General features: G+C 38.1%; 1 protein-coding gene across 1 annotated transcript in view; it reads right to left on the bottom strand.

The window, feature by feature from the left end:
• The window catches only part of CEMIP2 (cell migration inducing hyaluronidase 2), a 52544-nt gene that overhangs the window by 15571 nt on the left and 16032 nt on the right, over positions 1-20941 (bottom strand). Inside the window, exons 3-12 of the mRNA XM_068176403.1 lie at positions 18957-19097; positions 17855-18416; positions 14593-14762; positions 13060-13248; positions 10175-10344; positions 7679-7888; positions 7068-7273; positions 6436-6505; positions 1845-1973; positions 69-157 (exon numbers count right to left, since the gene is read on the bottom strand). Of these exons, the coding sequence (XP_068032504.1) occupies positions 69-157; positions 1845-1973; positions 6436-6505; positions 7068-7273; positions 7679-7888; positions 10175-10344; positions 13060-13248; positions 14593-14762; positions 17855-18416; positions 18957-19097 (1936 nt within the window). The remainder of the gene's footprint in view (positions 1-68; positions 158-1844; positions 1974-6435; positions 6506-7067; positions 7274-7678; positions 7889-10174; positions 10345-13059; positions 13249-14592; positions 14763-17854; positions 18417-18956; positions 19098-20941) is intronic.

The raw sequence follows: 20941 nt of genomic DNA, 5'->3' as shown, positions 1-20941 counted from the left end.
TATGTGGATGTAAGAGCAGTTTCAAAACTTTGCCATTTTTCACCTACTTGAAATAAAATATCCTTTACCTTGCATTGTTGTCCAAACAAAGATATTCTCTGGGATCATCTGCACTAGCATTAGTTGTTTTAACACCCTTATCAATGAACAAACCAGCCTGAAATAAGCAAGGAAAGAAAATTCATAATATCCAAAATTAAAGATAGAGTAAAAATGAAATATTAAAAATTTAGGCATTGCCTTCTATACACATATTAGAAATTCTTAGATATTTCAGTTTGGCTTCAATTGGCACATTGTCTAAGGGAAAACAAGTGAATTAAATGTAATAAACCAGTCTGTGCTAAAATGATATGAATTATCTGTGAGTAAAAAAAATGCAATGGAAAATTATCAAAGTTCACTTCAGATTTCTTTCACATCTATTTGAGATTTTGCATTTATTACCAGATGCTGTTCTGGAAAATCTGGAAGCCAATCTTGTGGTGAGTTCAAATTATTCCCACAAATGGAAAAGGAAAGAAACCCCAAAATCCACTCTGAAAAATCCTTTGTGTTTCACTTTAAAACTAAACTACCTTTACCATAAAAGATTATTTTTATAATAATAATAATAATGTTTCAAGCAGTGATAAGCTTGAAACTCAATAATCCAGTATGAAATAAATTACTTGAGAAAATAAAAGCATGAGGATGCATTTGTGCTCTTTTACCTGAATTACATACAAATACCCCTGACTACTTTCACCTCTGATCCAAATTAGGATTACAACTGAGTCTTATATAAAAGCAGATTCTCAGACCTGCTAGTGGAGCTCTCCTTCAACATGGAACTTTAGCACACAAATTGCTATCCTTGTTTGAAGATGATAATAGCTGTACAAGTGAAAATCTTTTCTTCACAATGCATTTTTGTATTCAGTATGTTCTAATTCCAATCTCAATAAAATGCCCTACAGTCCTAAACATATTACTAACACAACTTCCATCAAACACTGCATGATTTCTTGGTATCCCAGACAACTGTAAGGCAAAATCAGTTTCACATGGCAAAAAAAAAAAAAAAAAAAAAGCAAGCCAAAAAAAAAAACCCTAACAAACAAAAAAACCCAAAAACACAACAGTGATTTTATAAGGTTTCAATGGTTAAACTATGAGAATCTCCTACAGCAAACAAACAAACAAACACAAATAAGTATTTAATTAGAATTAGGTGGCTTTGTAAATGTCATTATATTTATACATATACACAGCAACTAGATTCCAAATGAAATACTTTAAGGATTCTTCCTTAGAGATGTGGAAAAGGTTTAAAAGTCATAGTAACAGAACACCCTTCAATGACTGTAGGCTGAGAACTTCATAAGCAAACTATTGCAACTAAGTCAGCTCCTGGAGGCAATTTTAAAGTTTAATCTCTAGCCAGAGACTGTGTCACAATGTGCAAACACCTGAGACTAAGAAAAATAAATTGTAGCTACTCCAGCAAGCTATTGGATGAATCACTGCTACAATAAACTTTGATTCTTCAAGGGTCAGCTTTCTTCAGAGTAGGAAACAAAGATGTAAAGAGTAGCATCTGAAATGCTATTTCTGAAAAATGTATTTTATTAGAATTGTTAATTTATTTTAGTTGTTTGTGTCTTACAAGGATCTGAAGCACTGAATATTCAAAATGCAACTAGAAAATACACCCATGCTGATTATACATTGTTCTACGGTAGAGTTCAAACACAGCATAAAATCTCATCTCCTACCCAGCTTAAAATGCAAACAGACAAGTTGTAATATAGAATACTGAGAAATAAAAAATTCACTTTTTTTTTAATAACATACTATATTACCTTAAAATTAGAATGAACCCTGTTGTTATAGAAGATTCCTAGGGGTGTAAGCTCTGATTTAGTTTCGATGGCTAGACTATGAGAATCTCCTGTAGCAACCCTGTGGAACAAATACCATATTCCAGCATCCTGCAAGTAATGAGAGAATAATATAAGTGATTCTGATACTATTATTGGTGCTGATATGTATTTTAAAATAAAGACTCCAAACAAAAATTTAACCCGTGAAAATGTGTGATTTTGCAAATAAGGCTACATTCTAGTGGATAATATCAACTAAAAAGTGTTTTGCTCCCCAGTGAAGCCATTCAACATCACATATTTAAGATGTTTTAATATTTCAGAGTAGAAAAGAGACCAAATTAATGTAACTTCTGCCTTTCGTTATGTCATCCCACACACTAGATTTTTCCTTTACTAGTAGATAATACTATTCACAGAAAGATACCCAAAATCATTCCTCCTATCCTTACTCTTTCAGCCTGTTATGGTTGGTTCATCTCTGTTCCCATCAAAATTTAAAAGGCACAGTCAAAAAAACCCTCAAGAGCTTTCAGCAGACAGAAAAAAAAGCATATCAAGAAGTCTGGCCAGTTCGGGGCACTGTGCCAATGGCATGCAGTAATAATTTCAGTATCTGTTCATTTTCTATACTTCTTTAATATCTCTGCTCTTAAAGAAGCTGGATTGACCTGCTACATGAAACCCACAAAATTTCCCTTTCAACTACATTGGCATTCACAAGAGGTGGCATCATGACAACATCTGCATTAGAGACACTTACAGACATCAAAACTTTCGCTTGACCATAGGCTGTGTGCCCTTAAAAAAAAGAATCACCCCACAAGGCACATTAAAGAATTAAATGGCAACTAAAAAACACTGGGTGCCCCATTTCAGGAAAAACAGTGATCAACCTTTTTAAGAATCCTGGATAAAGCCAATTCACCCTGGCTTAAAAGACTTTATGTTTCACTCCAAGAATATACTAATTTTCCAATGAGTGCTGGAAATTCTACTTTACAGTAATGTTCCCATCCCAGTGTGTAATGATGACGCACTGACATTTCTGGTGATTAACCATTACAAAGTAAATATGGATGTTCCATTAATAAAAATACCAAAATCTTACCTCACATATAATTAAGTACAGCACTGTGTTTGGTAGACTCAAATAAATTTTACCCAAAACACCCCCAATGATTGAAAAATAGACTTAGATAAACTTAAAAGCTTGTTAAGCATCTGCAAGCATTCAGAAATATGAAAAAGGTTGGGCTTTTTCCCTTTTCTCTTCTCTCATACACACCAAAACAGAAGAAACATCTACTGCCTATAGAGCCTTACAATACACTTCACTGCATAATTAAGGACCTTGGGGAGGAATGGAATTATTTGGCTGTGAATTGCTCTAGTTTATACCAGCAAAAGCTCCATAGTGCAGAGTCTGTATGAACACAGTCAAATTGTTCTATTTTGAACTTAGAATGGCGACTTCTGTAAGGGATAATAAAAAATGTTTTTACAAATACATTAATGCTAGAAGGAAGGGTAAGACCAGCCTTTGTTCTTTACTGGACAAGGGAGGGAACTTAGTATTTGCAGATGAGGAGAAGGCAGAAGTGCTTAATGCCTGCTTTACCTCAGTTTTTAGTGGGAAGATGACTTGCCTTCAAGACACCTGTCCTCCTGGGCTGGTTGATGGTGTCAGGAAGCAGAATGGTCTCCCCATTATCCAAGAGGAGGCAGTCAAAGAACTACTGAAATGCTTGGATGTTCATAAATGTACGGGACCTGACGGGATCCACCCCAGGGTAATGAGAAAGCTGGCAGATGAGCTTACAAAGCCAATCTCCATCATCTACCAACAGTCCTGGCTCACTGGTGAGGTTCCGGATGACTGGAAGCTGGCCAATGTGACACCCATTCACAAAAAGGGTGCAAAGGAGGATCCTGGTAATTATAGACCAGTCAGCCTGACCTCAGTACCTGGTAAGGTAATGGAACAGTTTATATTAAGTGCCATCACACAGAATTTACAGGATGGCCAGGGTATCAGACCCAGTCAGCATGGGTTTAGGAGGGGTAGGTCATGTTTAACCAACCTGGTCACCTTTTATGACCAGGTAACCCGCCTAGTGGATGCAGGAAGGGCTGTGGATGTTGTTTATTTGGATTTCAGCAAGGCCTTTGACTCTGTCTCCCACAGCATACTCCTGGAAAAGCTGGCAGCCCGTAGCTTGGACAGGAGCACTCTGTGCTGGGTTAGGAACTGGCTGCAAGGCCGGGCCCAGAGAGTGGTTGTGAATGGCGCTGCATCCAGCTGGCGGCCAGTCACCAGTGGTGTCCCTCAGGGGTCTGTGCTAGGGCCAGTTCTGTTTAATGTTTTTATTGATGATATGGATGAGGGTTTAGAGTCTTTCATTAGTAAATTTGCAGATGACACTAAGCTGGGAGCGTGTGTCGATCTGTTAGAGGGACGGAGGACTTTGCAGAGGGACTTGGAACGGTTGGATGGATGGGCAGAATCTAATGGGATGAAGTTCAGTAAGTCCAAGTGCCGAGTCCTGCACTTTGGCCACAATAACCCCCTGCAGCGTTATAGGCTGGGGATGGTGTGGCTGGACAGTGCTCAGGTGGAAAGGGACCTGGGGGTGCTGGTTGACAGTCGGCTGAACATGAGCCACCAGTGTGCCCAGGTGGCCAAGAAGGCCAACGGCATCCTGGCCAGTATCAGGAATGGTGTGGCCAGCAGGAGCAGGGAGGTCATTCTTCCCCTGTACTTGGTACTGGTGAGGCCACACCTTGAGTACTGTGTCCAGTTCTGGACCCCTCAGTTTAGGAGGGATGTTGAGATGCTTGAGTGTGTCCAAAGGAGAGCAACAAGGCTGGTGAGGGGCTTGGAACACAAGCCCTATGAGGAACGACTGAGGGAGCTGGGATTGTTTAGCCTGGAGAAAAGGAGACTCAGAGGTGACCTTATCGCTCTCTTCAACTTCCTGAAGGGTGGCTGTGGTGAGCTGGGGGTCGGTCTCTTTCTCCGGGCAACAACAGATAGAACAAGAGGACACAGTCTCAAGCTGCGCCAAGGGAGATACAGGCTGGACTTAAGGAAGAAGTTTTTCATAGAAAGAGTGGTCAAATAATGGAATCATCTGCCCAGGGAGGTGGTGGATGTGGCGCTTGGTGCCATGATCTAGTTAAGGTGTTAGAACATGGGTTGGACTCAATGATCTTAAAGGTCTCTTCCAACCTAGAAAAATTCTGTGAAATTCTGTGAAATTTCCGAAACAATAAGCTGTGGTCCCTTTATACTAATGGGTTTTTATCCATGCATCCATGGGATGTATATCAGAGTGGCTAAACTTTGTAAGACACAAATGCTTGCTCCAGTCTGGCACATCTTGCTAACAAAAGCAAGTAACATCTACTGGGATGAGCAACACAGGCAGAAAAAGTCTTTGCAGGACGTAAGCACCAGATAAAGCAGCAAAAAAAGCTGTTTAACTTAGCCTGCAAAGCCTAAACTAGGTATATAACATAAAGCAGGCAAAATAGAAAGACGTGTTGGACAAAAAAGAACTGGTTTAATTTTGGAGGTGAATCCAGAGCCCTCCTAGTGATAGACAGTCAAAAAACCAAACAGAAACAGACCCACTACAATGAAAGCTACAAGAATTAGACCACACAAAAAAGAGAACAAATCTTTCTGATTTTTTTTAATACTCCAGATATTTCAATTCAGCTAAGTATTTTGAATCCTATTCTATTTATTAATAACAGTTACCTGATAATAAATAAATTATTTACTTATATAAATGTTATCATTTATAGATAAATGTTATCCGTGGCTAAAAATACATAGGCTCACATTCTTCCAACATCAGAGCCTTTGCAACAACAATCAACAACCTTTCTTGTTTTCCATTCCCATTGATCTCTTCAGAAAAATCCAATTAAAAACCTTACATGTCTCAGCCTCTCATCCAATACAGAACCAACTCCAGCCCCCTCCTCCACAATATGTACAGATCTTTATATCACAGGCAGCTATAACAAGATATTTACACTAATATAAGGTTCAGAACAAGCAAAACCCTATCAGCAGTCACTAGCTGGAAACAATTGACTAACCACTGACAGAAAAGAAACATTTTTGCTGTTTCTTAACAATGAACAACTTTTTGTAGTAATTCTTCATTCAAATGACTACAGCTCTTGCAGAGCTGTCACTAAACTCATGACAACCTACAAAAAATACAGAAAACTTAATATGAAATGCACCAAATTCTGTGAAAATAAAAGGATTTCTACACAGACAACTACATTTCTACATTGACACTACTGTCAGATCTATTAAATACAAAGAAGAAGAGATCTCCTCTGATGCAGCCACAACAACAATTTTTGGCTTCACTTAAATGCACACCTAGACATACCCTGCACTTTCAATGCCAATATGCTGCCAAACATAAAAAGATGCATATACAGAAAAAGGAAATATATGTATATCTGGCAGTGTAAATGTTACAGATTTTACAAATGCCAGTGGCATAAGTAGTTTGTCATTAATTATACCCATATGCCTTACCTGTGAGCCTGCTGCTGCATTATTTATAAGATGATTGTTGGGATGAGAAATCCAGAATGTTGAAACGGCCCTAAAATATTATTCAGAAACTAGTTACTAAAGAAAACCTCTATCTCCAATAGAAATATCTTCCCTTTTTAACATGCACATCAGAAAAAGGTAAACTGATGAAGTAACTACTTCACATTCAAAATACAAATCACAAAACCTTCCACATATAGAAGTCAAAAATGCCTTTTATTTAGTTCACTGTACAGTATTGTATTGAATGCTATGCAGTTATCCTATGCAATGATAAACTGATTTAAGAAGCTTTCACAAGAAACAAGTAGTATTCAGAAAAAATAGTGGTGACAACTTCAGAATATGCATACGTTTACGCAGCAGTGAAGATGTTCAGACTTTTAAGGTCACAAGTATCACAAGAAACAACAATATTCCTAGAAAACTTTTTTCTTTAATAGAAGACTAAGTGTTATTTTTATTGCTATTTTTAAAAATACCAGTACTATATGAACTACATTCATTAAATTATAGATAAAAATGTTTCCATCTGTATTTTGTCAAAAGAGCATCAGCAGTTTAACTGCTACAGCTGGCTGGGTTTTACTTTTTCATCATGACATACTCACATGCAATCTGTGGCTGGCACTGGGACATAACTTCCATATACTTTATCCCTAATCCCAATACACATGCTGCTGTTTCTATCTGTTGGTAGCAGAGTGCCTGGTTTTGTGACTAGCCCAAGGTTGTGGAACAAAGTATTCCTCTGCTCAATGCCATCTTCTATGAAGAAACAGTGACCTAGGGTGTCATAGCCAATGGTGTCCTTTATCTGTAGAAATACAAGTTCATTATGTCAGTAGTAACAGCATTTACTGAGATTTATTTGACAAATACCATCTAGTTTTATCATCTTGGCACAGCTGCAGAGTAAAGTGTCAGTATCAGCAGCTCAGATGATTCAAGCACATAGTTTTATTCATCCCTTACAAACACACTGCTATGTCTGGAGAGCTTAGCTGCCTCACAGCTGTCTTACAGCTAGCTGCTGTAAGCATCTGAAAAAACAGAATGGTTTAACTGTTAAATTACCATTTCCAGTAATTTATTTATCCACTGAAATAAGAAAACCATTGCTGAGCACTGGATTTTCAAAAGGGATGGGATTATTTTGGCATCTAAATGCTCTTTATAATATTTATCCCAACATAATAAGTTTTACTCCCCATGCACCTACCAGCAAACCATTAGTTGCATGAACAGTCACACATCTGGAAAAACAGTGATGAATAGCAAGACCTTCCAGATAAGTTTTTAAAGTATATCCTCCTTTTTCATCCACATCCCCACAAATGTGAAAGTGAACAGGGTAACTTCCAATCTGCTGCTGGCCCATTTGCTTCAATTCCACATAGGAAAGGTGAACAGATGTAAAATTCTTCAGAATCTAAAAAAAAAAATTAAGTTCAGAGGGAAAAACCAGTTATCTGCTTTTTAACCAATGGAAATTTAAGTTAATACATTGTCTATCTCAGATGTACAGAAGCTAGATGTACGCTGTTGCCATGGACCGACACAATAAAAGTTAGAACAAACGTTACTGTCTTGCTCTACAAGAAGTCTTACAAAACCGTATCCTTCATATATGATTTCAAAATTTAAATCTCCATGTGGCTACAACAGAGGAATTTTCACCAGACATATTGCCACACTTTACTGTTTGGTTATTACCAGGTGGCACATTAAATATCCTTACATGTACTGTCCAATCAAACATAAGTCACTCATATCTGGGTGTGTCTGTAGAGAAGCTGCACCAACATGGTCCATCTGGGACAGGCTTAGCTGAATAAAAACCACAGAATAATGCAGATTCAAGGGAACCTGTTGAGATACCTATCCCAGTTGAGAGCTCGGTGCTGAGTCAGCTTCATAAGACAGCTGTTCAGAGAATACCTCCAGTCACAAAGACGCTCATGATGTTAATTGTTCTTTCCCAGTATGTGTGCCTTATTTGCCTTCTTTAAGCCTGGTCCCATTGCCTCTTGTCCTCTTGCTCTGCACCTCCAAGAACTGCTGTAGCCACTCTGAACCCTCACCAGTACCTGAAGACAGCAACAAGATCTCTCCTCTCAGCTCCCCATCACTCATCGTCACACACTGCCACCCCACATTTCCAGGACACAGACCAGTGCATCTACATTTTCATTGCAATGAGAAACCAAAACTGGACACTATATTCCAGAGGAATGTCTTTACTAAGGAATATATGAAATAACAGAAATGTTACTGTGTACGACGTAAAGTCATAATGGGGTTTTACCAGTAATGCAGAAACTTTTCTAGCTAACCTGCTAGAAAAGCATAATCCAAATGCAACAGCTAAACTGCAAGGAACTAACCTGGAAATCAGTATTTTTTTTTTCCTTCTCCTCTAACTGAACTCTTAGGGTTTGCATACCTAACATATAGAGGGATAGTCAAAACCTGACCTTTTAGGCACCTCTAATTTCTAGCTCTTACTACCAAAAAGCACCAAAACTGCAAACCATTGTCTCTCCTCACTGCTACAAAGCCCCCCTCAGGCTACTGAACTAGTGACCAGTAGGAAATTCAGGATGTTCAAAAGCTATTACATTTAACATCAAGGATCCCTCTGCTTGAGCATGTAAGATTAGCATAAGCCAAAAATACTCCCAGTGCTGAAGTCTAGGTTTGGCAGCAGACACTCACTACTCAGTCTCCTGGGAGCAATTTAACTTTGATGAGTCAAAATGTTTGTTTTCTTTTCTACCTTCCAGACAACTGATGGTCTGCTTATTTACACTTCTGTGGCAATCAAGTTCACACTTAGCAAGATTCACAGCTTGTCATTATCTTCTTTCATTACATTATCTAGAACGTCTTGAATCCACCTACCTTCTTCCACAAAACAAAAGCTGCCACATAGTAGGAAAGGGCTTCTTTTCTTTCCCACTATTATGGTCACCACTATGAAATTAAAATCTGTATCCAAATACATTAGAAAGAGATTTGAACTGTGATGACCATATAATGAACACAAATATATTTGAAATTAAAATTTGAGGCCTCAAACCTCTCTTACATCACTGAAGTACTGCTGCTCAAATATTTCATCTAAAAATGTAAGTGAACACAAGTTTAAACACTAGTTTCTAGAACACTCCTTTCTCTCAGCTTTGTTTATAATACAAGAAATTTGAAGCAGCTTCCTTTACAGAACCTTAGTACTTTCAGATTTTTAAGAAACTAAATATAAAACCCCATAGTAAAAGACAGTTTCTTCCCCCTCCATGCCTCTCTAGTGCTCAGGTTCAGATGGCAAATCTGAATTAGGATTCAATGCTCATCACCTGGGGAGCTACAAAGGAAGGAAGATAAATATCAGGGGGGACAAGTTTCATTCTGTAAGGTTATAGGATGCATATCCATGGATGCCACTTGTTCAATCCCTGCTATACAATGTTACACTACCTGCTGGACGTTTCTGGAACGGTTTGAGCATTATATCCCTTCCTTCAATTCTGCAGACTAAGTCTTGTGGAGTTAAATCTAATCTGGGTAAAGCTGAGAACGAAGTCATTTCCACACAAAGCAACAGAATGAGCTGATGTTCCTTTAAGTTTTCAAATCCCTTGAAGTTAAACATTAATCTTTTTGTCCTTAATATGCCTTTATATGACAGAAAGTTAATTTAAAGTGTTTTTCAAACCTTGATATGTCCACCAAATGTATCATAACTGAAGAACTGACACTCCTTTTCAAGATAGCAGGTATTTTCTGTTTCCCCCTTTATCAGGATGTTTCTTGTAAGAACTCCAACTTCTGCTCTCATATCTACTCCATCAATTACTTCTCCTATATGAGGAAATTGCGGGTTTTCTGTCCAACAACAAATTTTGAAGCAGGAAGGAAAAAAAAAAGAAAAAAGGCACCTCTGATTAAAACTAGAATCAACTTACACAAATAAGAAAGATAACCACAGCAACAAAACCCATGCATTCCTCTTCCTTAACATGCTGGTCTCTCTTAGCTTTTCTTATGGTAGATGTATTTTTCATTTTAATAAAAAAATCAATCCTCACAAAATAGCAACATTTTATTTGCAAGTGCATCTTACAGTTTCACTCCAATAATTTGTGAACAGAATGGGAAAAAATAAAGAAGAGTTTATTAATCCAATGTATCAAACTTTTAGTGAAACACAGATGTAGACTCGCTTTAAAAGAAAAAAATATGCTGGCTGCTTAATCTGTTTCAAAGACAAATTTAGAACTGAAAGTGAAGGCAAAACACTGTTTGAAAATGCTGTATTGATCTCCTCCTAAACGAAAAAAGGACTTGCTTTCCTAACTAAATTTCCTCTTTATGCATCTTCAGAATAGCCACCTAAGAAAGAGGAAATTAGGGAAGATAGTCTGGTTTTACACCCTTCTTCAAAAAACCAATCAATTTCTCATTGAAGGTAAGAAAATTATGTGGTTTTATAAACCTTAAAAAATGCATTTATGCATTTAATGATACCTTGAATACTGATTAGCACTATCCCTCCAAGCCTTAAAAAAAAGTATATAAGCATAAACTACCACAACATGAAGCAGAACTAAGAGTGACACCAACACTGTATCTGCTTCTGAGGATTTAAAGAGACAAGCAGTGTCTGTAAATGAGACTGCACTCCTCTCCCTAAAAACTTGCCTATTGTTTTTCGCTATATTTGACTAGAAACTCAAGAATTCAAGTGCAGAAAGAGCAACCATGGCTCCTACAACACAATACTTTTTAGTTTTCCTACTACAGAAAGGTGAAACCAGCAAAAAACCTAGTAAAACAATGCAAGAAATAATTTCAAAAGATTATACATTCATCACATATATGTCAAGTTTATATATATGTATATATGTCAAGTTTACCACTACAGAGAAAATTCATTCATTGTGGAACAAATATGTAGGGTGGTATGGGGATTTTTTAAAACTGTATACATTACTATGACAAAGAAAACTGCATTGAGGGTGGAAAAGAACCCCAACTGGGAAAGTTGACTGTAAGTTCACCTCCTTTAATATCTTTTTAGTTAGGATTTACTTGGAAAAAAAAAAAAGGACAAGATTTTGTGGTTTACGCCATATTGTAAATCTTGTAAAATGGGATTTTTTTAACCTTTAAAAGCAGCTGCTTTTTCACAGCACATGATTTCCATGATGAAACAGAGTCAACACACACACTACTCAGTGGTGACAAGAAACTTCTTAAACTTCATACTGCAGTATGAAGTTACTTTCAGTTAAGTTTGCTCTTTAAAACACTGTGCCCAATAAAACACATAACATGACACTTAAAAACAAAGCTCAGGAAACACCATGTTCAGTAGCACTAAGTTAGCTCTGCAGCTTCACCCAAACTGGTATTCTCTGATGGTGTAGTAATGTAAACATGGATATGCTTTCTTCATACTTGAGATTTCTCAATGCAGTAAAACATATGTGACCCATGCTAACAAATGTGTGAGAAGCAAATTTCACCGTGAGAGGAACAGTCAGGCTGGCAGTCCCTTAAGGCAGAGGTGGATACAGAAATCTGAGGGCGTTGACAGAAAACTTCCAAGAATGAAGAAGAACACCTTGAAGAAAAGGAAGTTGCAATGTGCAGAAAGTAATGGGACAAAACCAGACCGAGAAGAGCACCATAAGCTGCTGCAAACTAACATTGCAGAACAACACTTGTTAGTTTGTGCTATGGACTGATGCTGCAGCCCACCAGGAGCGAGAGGGGAAGCTCCAGACCAGAAGATGGAGGACACCAAGGGGGAGGGCAGCACCATGGAGCAGGTGTGGAGCAGCAGAAGGAAAACAGAGACGCCAGCATAACTGGCAAGCCAGTCCCGTGGGGGGTTCTTGTGATGTCAGGCAGAATGACTCAGATAGTTAAAAGGAAATAGTCAACAACATGCATGATCATTTAGTTGTGTATCACACCTAAAGGAAAAAACAGATTGCAACTACTCAGGGATATCCTGTGAGAGCAGAATCTTGGAAGGGCCACTTATTTTATAACCATTTTGTTGGGGAGGTGGTAAAAAGGAGACTGAGCAAAAGGAGAAAAAAAGAAAAAAGGTACAGGATCAAGGATTGCAATTTTCTTTTTTCCTTCCTGTTTTTATTTCCACTTGTTTAATAATGAAAGAAACAGAAAAAAATTATAATGATAACAGTTCAAAAGATGAGAACAACATTGAAGGCAAGAGAAGCAAGAAATAACCGCAATAGCTATTCAAGCATCTATAAAGAGAACTTTATACATGAAAAGACAGAAAGGCGCCAAGGAAGGAAAACAAGCCTAACCCTACTGGGAAAAAAAATAAGGCATTTAATGAGCCTGGGAAGAAATGAGAAAGGAAAGTTAGCATGGTGAGCTGTGAGGCAGACCTGACATACAGTCATTTTATAGCAAGGAGAATTACACATCCATGTATATGGCAACAAACCCATACAGCAATTCGAGAAAAGGCTGTTTTTTACTGCTTACACCACGAGGGCATGTCCAGCAGCAAATACATATTTCACACAGATCTTCAGGTGGTGACTGCTCTCATACCTTTGACTTTAACCTGATGCTTGGTACACTCCATGCATGGAAGGAGGGTGAATTCCTCGGTCTGATACATCGAATAGTCTGTGCTTGCAACCACAATCCTGTCTCCCGGCTCCCAGCTACTAACATCATCCAGAAGATTCAGTATTACTCCACCCACCGCTTCCACCTGGAAGCCTGATATTGGGACACCTAAATTAAAAAAAAAAAAAAAGAAAAGGAAATAAAGATTATAGTCACCTTTATATGAAAAAATTCCCAAGAAGATACTATTAAAATACATAAGAGATTTTGCAGGCCTCAAAGCCCCCGAAAGAAAACTCTGCCCTCAAAAATGCCAGTGTGAGATGCCTTTACAGCCTGTTTACTTATTGCATTTCAAACAAAACAAAGGGAAAACACAGAAGTAATGGTGACAGGAATAATCTATGATTTTTTTTTTCCTTCAAAAAACCCTAGTATCATATGGAAGTAATTTGTAGGTCCAGCTACCTCAGCTTGTTTCAAGTGACATTTTTTTTGCCATTTTAAACTGTACAGATGTAATCAAGGACATGGAAAACAAAGTAGAGGACTCTTTTTCAAAGCAGAACTAATAGAACAGTTTGGCAAACTAAATTGCACACACACAGAATTTCACCGGCTTATGATGAATTTGCATAAGTTCAGCTGCTTTTGCTAACTCTTGAACCTAACTCTACAGCACCAGTAAGTAAAAGATGTATTTTGGTAGATTTCTTTTAAATGTAAGTCTTTATATTTTCATGGGGCTTTCAAGAACAGTAAAGGGGTAGTACCAAATAGCTCAACTGCCTAACAAATAACTACCATAGAAATTTTTAACTTTATAACTACCATAAAAAATTACTGAGGAAAAAACAATAGCATTTAGTAATTCTAAAAACAGAAAGAAATTATTACCCATAAAAACTCAGATCAAAGATATCTTAAAATTAAAAAAAAAAAAAAAAGGATAAAAGCAAGAAAGTGGCAGGTCTTCTAGCTTTTTATACCACAGATTCAACTTTGGATCAGAACAGCTGCCTAAAGTTCAGCACTCTAGGAGCAACCAAAACTTGTAGCAAGAATAAAACATTTCTTTTGGCTTCTGTAGTTTGTTTTGGTGTTTTTTTTTTGTTGTTTTTGTTTTTGTTTTGTTTGTTTGTTTTGTTTTGTTGGGGTTTTTTTTTGGTACCATAACCAATATCTCAGAAGCTTATATTTAAAATATACATGAACTGCCAAATTAATAATAAATTTTAAAAGTGTCAAAACTTATATGATTCCTATCTTCTTCTAAATATACTAGAATTTAAGACTCAATATTATGCTGCTCACATACTGTATACAAACAGAGTGAGAAAATAGGTAGTAATGAAGAACTGTGTCCTCCTATTTCATCCATAGCAAGAAAAATTAACTTATAGCAGCACTCAAAAATTTTAATTGCAACCAGAAGTTTTAGTGAAGAAAATGCATAGGAAGTACTTTTTTCTTTTTCCCTCAAATGTAGAATTTCACAAAACACTTTCCTACCATCATTCCATTCGCTGTAAGCTCTCACAACAAACTTCTGACCATCCACTGTGAAAAACTCTTTTTGAGCAAGAGCTTTCCCACCAGTACTGTGGTTTTCATAGTTTCTCACTGATTCATTACAGGAAGAATTTCCACCACCTATGACACCAACTAAAGCCCAGGCTTGCCTGTGAAAATCAAAAGTAAATATTTAAATATAATGGCCCTTTAAAAATTCTTTACAAAACAAGGAAAGGAGTATAGAAGTCATAAAAAATCCTGTTACTTGCTCTTCCAAATTAATTTTAAAATGCAACTTCAAAATGTAGAAAGAAATGGGCAGAGAAAAAGAAGTATAAATTAACTGGGTGTCCTATACAAAAATTGGCAAACAAGAGCTCTTAATGGGGAGGGCTTCGTTATACATTTTTAGTTAAACATTCAAAAAGATACACATTTTTCCAAAAGCAAATTACGAGAGATGTGCGACAAAAGCCATATAGGATTCTATTCCCAAACAGATTTAGCAGGGCCCAGGAGGAGCAGGAGTCAGTGACAATGCTCCTGCCATAGCCCCCTGCCATTTGCCAGCAACACCCCAAAGGAGCAGTCAGGACTCCAGGGGACCATGTGCTCCTCAGGCCAGGAGGGATGGACACAGCCAGCACCACCACAGCCACTGGTGCTCAACCCTGTGCCAGACAGGCAATAGCTTTTGAAAATTTCAGGATGCTCAGACCCAGAAAAAGAAATGCATGCTGTTACACAACCTTTGTACAATATACCACTCTTGTGTAAGTGTTTGGAAATTGAAAGCAAACCATGTGCCACAGATAGCTGCCACCACGTTCAAAAAGACAAGTTTATTTTGCTGTCCTTTACTGCTCTGTATAGCCATTATTACCATGTGTGCAAAGGAAGCAGTCGAGATCATCTATAAAAAAGCCAGACAATTTTACATCACTAAAGTTGAGTCATTCACCCAAGTGAAAACAGTGTCAGCTAGCTGGACTGCAGTCTGTTGCTAATGATTGATTCAAAGGCAGATAGTAAAACCACCTTCAATCCAGTTGCCTTTATTTTAACCCTTTTTGATGTTTTTGCTGATTGGGATCAAAAAGCCAAACAATATTTTAGCATTAACATGTTCACAGAAATAGTACATACTGAGTCAGCTTTTTAGTAGCAGCAGCAAACAAGCTGAACATTTCACATACTGACATCTAAAATTAAGTTATTTTGATGCATGTGTTGCATTCCATGTGTTGCAGGAAGAAGCAGGAGGGGAGAGGGCTGTAATGGAGTATTCATCACCATGCTGACATCTTTTTCACTACCATTAGAGGTTTAAGAGAATGATGCTCTTTTTCCTGAGCAAGCCATCAGAGACAGCTTCTTGCCTATCTTCTACCACACAAGAGAGGAGGGGGGGAAAAGGCTGCTTCTTCTCAGTTACAAGCTGAAGTTCCTAATTTCAGACACACTGGTGTGGAGGTCATGGGCAAAGACAAACCCCAGAAATATACACTTCTCAGGACACGCTGGGCTGGCTGCACCACAGCAGCCACACAATGTGAAGCAACACAGGCTTTGCTGCTTTCAGGAAGTGGTATTCTACTACAGGACATCCAGGTCTTGGCACTTTTGGCCAAACTGCTTCAGAGGAAGCATTCCATTCCACACCCCTGTGCTTACACAGTCAGTGACACAAACGTAATCCTGATGGGAACTGAGGTCAGAACATGCCATCCTGACTGACACGCCAGCCTGCCTCTGCCAAAGCACAGGGAGGAAACTAACTGGAATCCAGATGTCAGGGGACAGTGAGGGATAAGAATAGAACGGAAAAACCAAATGACCAATTTCCTGGAAAACACTGGACAATACAAAGAGGTTATACAACACCATCCCAATACTAGAACAACAGACTGGGTATACTTTTCACTTGTATCACCAACACACAATCACAGAATCATTTAGTCTGGAAAATACTTCTAAGATCACCTAGTCTGGCCTTTGACCAATGGCCACCTTGTCAACTAGACCATGGTACCAAGTACCACATCCAGTCATTTCTTGAACACCTCCAGAGATGATGACTCCACCATCTCCCTGGACGGTCTGTTCCAATGGTTAATATTCCTTTCCCTCAAGAAATTCCTCCTATGTTGAACTGTAAACCTCCCCTGATGTAGCTTGAGGTTACATCCTCTTGTACTGTCACTGGTCGCCTAGGAGAAAACACACACCCCCACCTGGCTTGTAGAGAGGAATAAGGTCCCTTTAAACCTCCCTTAGTTCAGGCTAAACATTCTCAGCTCCCTCAGCAGCTCCTCATATGACTTACTACACTCTAGACTCTTCCTCAGCTCCACTGCCCTTCTCTGAACACACTTCACACATTGGTCTTGAACCCTAACCTGGGATGCAACAATCTTTCTTGTAATAAGAGGCCCAGAACGGGACACAAGACTCAAGGTGTGGTTTCACCAGTGCCCAGTACAGCACTGCCATGGTCCTGCTGACCACATTATTGCTGATACTAGCCAGGACCTTTCTGGTCACCTGGGCACATTGCTTTGTGTTGCCCAGAGCAGTGTGGACAAACCTCTGCGTCACAAAGCCAAATCCAGAACATGCACTGCAAAAAGCCATTTGCAACAGCTAAATGAAGAGAACTGAGGAGCGGTGTAAGTTTCCTGCTTTAACAACTCCTGTTATACCTCTTCTACTGTCTCGCCATCCAAATCCTGACCAGCTGAAAAAAAACGGTCAAAAAATAAAGAAGCATCTTGTAACTGCATTTCAATCATAAAATAAATTGACAGGTCAGTTCCTTTGAGAACTCAGTGGAGAGGTAACATACTTTTATTTCAACAGTGCAGGAGTATGAATAAGATGTTTGATACCTGTGATTAGTATCCCTTAGAAATTAGTATCCCTTTGGATTGGAAGGAACCTTAGAGATCCTTTAGTTGCACTCGTTGCTCTTCCAAAGTCATACAAATTAAAAGCTTCACCTAGCAACTGTTACCTATGTAATTTAATTTTAATTTCTATAAAGAACAATGAAAGCAAGCAATTTCGAGAAAGTAAAAAAGTCTGTCACACAGACACCAGTCTCTGCACTGTACTGCTAACTGAATACTATTATTGCAGCACTATGTACAACACCAAGAACTCTCTGAAAACTTTATGAACTGTCAAAGAATAACAAATGCCCACAGCATAATTTGCATGTCATCTTTAATCAGCTCAAAAGGGAAAATAAATTACTTACCTGTAACTTAATCCTCTGACAAACCTACTTCCCAGAAGATTTTGAATAGTCACTCTGGTTTCCTCCAAAAGATTTTTAGCAGCTGAATCTCCTACAGCAATAGCAATAATGCGACCAGGATGCCCATTTTTCAGTAAGTTCTGGAGCTTTAAGCTTTCCTCTGCAAATTCATGAGTATCAAACTTCAGCACTTCCAAAACCTCTGCTGTATCCTGATCGATCACTCTAACATTTAGTCCTCGGGAAAAATTCTTTTTAAATGTATAATGACCATAGGTCAGCCCTGAGAAATATATAGTCTTTGACAGAAGAGTCCATGATATCTTCTGGTGCCCGTGCAACTCCAGCGTTCCTTCAGGGCCCACACCAATAAATTTTTTGCCAAATTCTGGCACATCAGCACCTTCGTTTGACTTCCCATACAAAATAATAGTTGCTTTGGATTTATAGCGGCATTTCTCTGCTCCAACATGAAGCATTCCACCATCCTTTATCAGGATAAATCGAGTTCTCAAGGTAATATTTTTAGAACCTTCTTTATCATCACCAAAAACAAGTAAACCTAAAGGAAAAAAAAAACTTTCTGTACATCAAAGCAAAATTCAGAGAGACTCAAATAAACACATTTTGCAGAAAGAACAATAGAAAAATTACAGATTTATTTTTCACATCCATGAATTAAGCTTACATATATTTAAGAATATTTGATAAAGTAACTGCTACCAATTGTGATTCATCTTTCTAAGCATTTGCTGGTTTATTCCTATTCTTTTTCTGCCTGCTTGGTAGGACTACTAATATACAGCAGTTACCATTGGAGGACAAACAGATTGAGTACCACACAGGCTACTAAACAACCTTGTTTTCCTATATTGCACAGAAAACTACATCAATGCTGCATTGAAAAGATACTAGTGTATCATGATAGAGAATTCATCTTTTGAATGACATATCTGACCTGGCAGCAGGCTGAAAAGTAAAAAAGCATGGGAACTGGTCAATAAGCTGCAAGATGAAAGTTTCAACACATTTTTGTGCAATCACAGAAGTAAAAAAATATGCAGGACATTGAAGCAAAGGTGTTCATCTTGCTATTTCATACCTCCATCCTGTATAACAATAGAGTGTACTGTAGCATCTGAGTTCAGACGAAACAAATCCCCTTTTTTGATAATAACTCGTTTTTCAGGATCTTTTCCAGGGCTCCAGTTTTTAAGGCGAGGATTCTGATCAGGACAGTTCTCTGCAATACAATGTGAAATCCAACTTTTAAAAAACAAACATCACATAAATCAAGGCGACATTAGGATGAACACAAGCAAGAAAGGGTCAGTAACCCACAAAGGACTCCCATATCCTTCTGTGCTTTCAATACTGCAGTCATTGCATTTGAATAGCCAAAAAGACACTGGAAAAACAGCTGAAGTCTCAGGGGTAGGAAGGCATTCTTTTACTGAATTAAACTACTATTGACCACACATTACTGACCATAGATACTTTTGAACCCCATCTGATTTTTCTCTTATTTGCTACGTCACCTGTAGTAGGTGAGAAGAGATAAGCAGAATGCAGTCAGAGAGCAATCAATGAGCACTGGAAGCCTTAAGCCAGCTAACTAGGCTAACATGGTTGTAAAGAATCTAAATATCCCACCTCCTCCAGGGGTCAACCCTGTCAGAAAGGCTGATCCCTTCTTACTTTTAAGCATTCAAATCATTCTCTCAGTGGAAGTTTGCAGGAGGGACAAGACACCCTGAACATATTTAGTATAATACCTAACTAGCTAGAGTAGTTTCCCAGGACATGAGACATTTGGATCTAACTTAAACCTTTGTATCCCTTAGGAAGTCAGCTTAAATATCAGGCTACAAACTACACAAGAGCAAAGACATATGCAGTCCTTGCTGAAAGCCATGGCATACACAGGCTATAAACCAAGCTACAAGGCCAGAGAAGGAGAGGCAACAGCAAGAAGTGACAGGCTTGTATGATTTCTGACAAAGTTATAGCAATGTAGTATTTATACCACACACCTCTTTAACAAATTAAGCATCTGAGTAATGTGAAAGCACACTATAAAAATTGGAAAGTAGATTCCTTGGATTATTTTATCAAAACTAAAAATAAATATAAAAAAAATACATATTAAATGTATTTTTCCTGTGCAAAAGACAATCAAAAAGTTGCCAAAATAAGCATGTTAGCAGGCCAACTGAGGTTAACAGACAAAATAGCTTTTTCACATCCTGTCTTCTCAAGAAATATACCCACACTTCTGAAGTGCTACTTCGGAGGCAAAAAGCTATCAGAAATAGTCCATTGTTGCAATAGCTAAAGAAACCAAAACCTATCCACAAGTTTAATACAAGCCAGCCTTAGTGTTGTTAAGAGAAATGTTTTTCCTTTGGTATTAACTCTCCACATTTCAAATTCCTCCCAACCCAGGAAAGCCACATAAACCAAGGTTTGACTACCAGTGGGGAAAAATTAGCAAACAGCAGAAAGGGCAGAAGGCAGACAAATAGTATTATGAAAATAAAAACAATATAAAATATTTTGGGAGGATCCTATGAAGACAGCTTTTAGAAAATGTAATTCAACATGAGAGAAAGCCAGAAAGCAAGGAGAGCTGCAATCAGCAAGACTGCTGAGCACTCACTAGATAAAGGTAAGTCTACTGCCTGACTCATGCAGAGTCCCTAATCCCTTTTCCCCAGACATCACACACACAAGCACTGTGAAGAAACACTTATTTCCTGGCCGGTAGCAAAGGGCAGTGTGAGGAAACCATGAGTCAGCAACCTGATGACTTCTGCTTAGTGTGATTCACAGAAGAGAAGATCTAGTGAACATATATTTTCCTGCTGAATCAAAAAGAAGACTTATAAAACAGTAACTAAAAAAAAATTATGATTTTAAAATCTATTGTACATTACAATCCAGCAAGAAAGCCATCAGAATCAGAACCAGGCACTCCTGTAACAGAAACATGCTTTTGGGGCACAGGGGTCAACTTTTTGGCAAGCAGATCAGACGTTTAGCAAAAGTATTTTGAAATTCTCCCTTAGTAATTGTGGTTGGCTGCAT

Source organism: Anomalospiza imberbis, chromosome Z (assembly GCF_031753505.1).
Source record: "Anomalospiza imberbis isolate Cuckoo-Finch-1a 21T00152 chromosome Z, ASM3175350v1, whole genome shotgun sequence".
Lineage (NCBI taxonomy): Eukaryota > Metazoa > Chordata > Aves > Passeriformes > Viduidae > Anomalospiza > Anomalospiza imberbis.
This window is presented reverse-complemented; position numbering and strand designations above follow the sequence as displayed.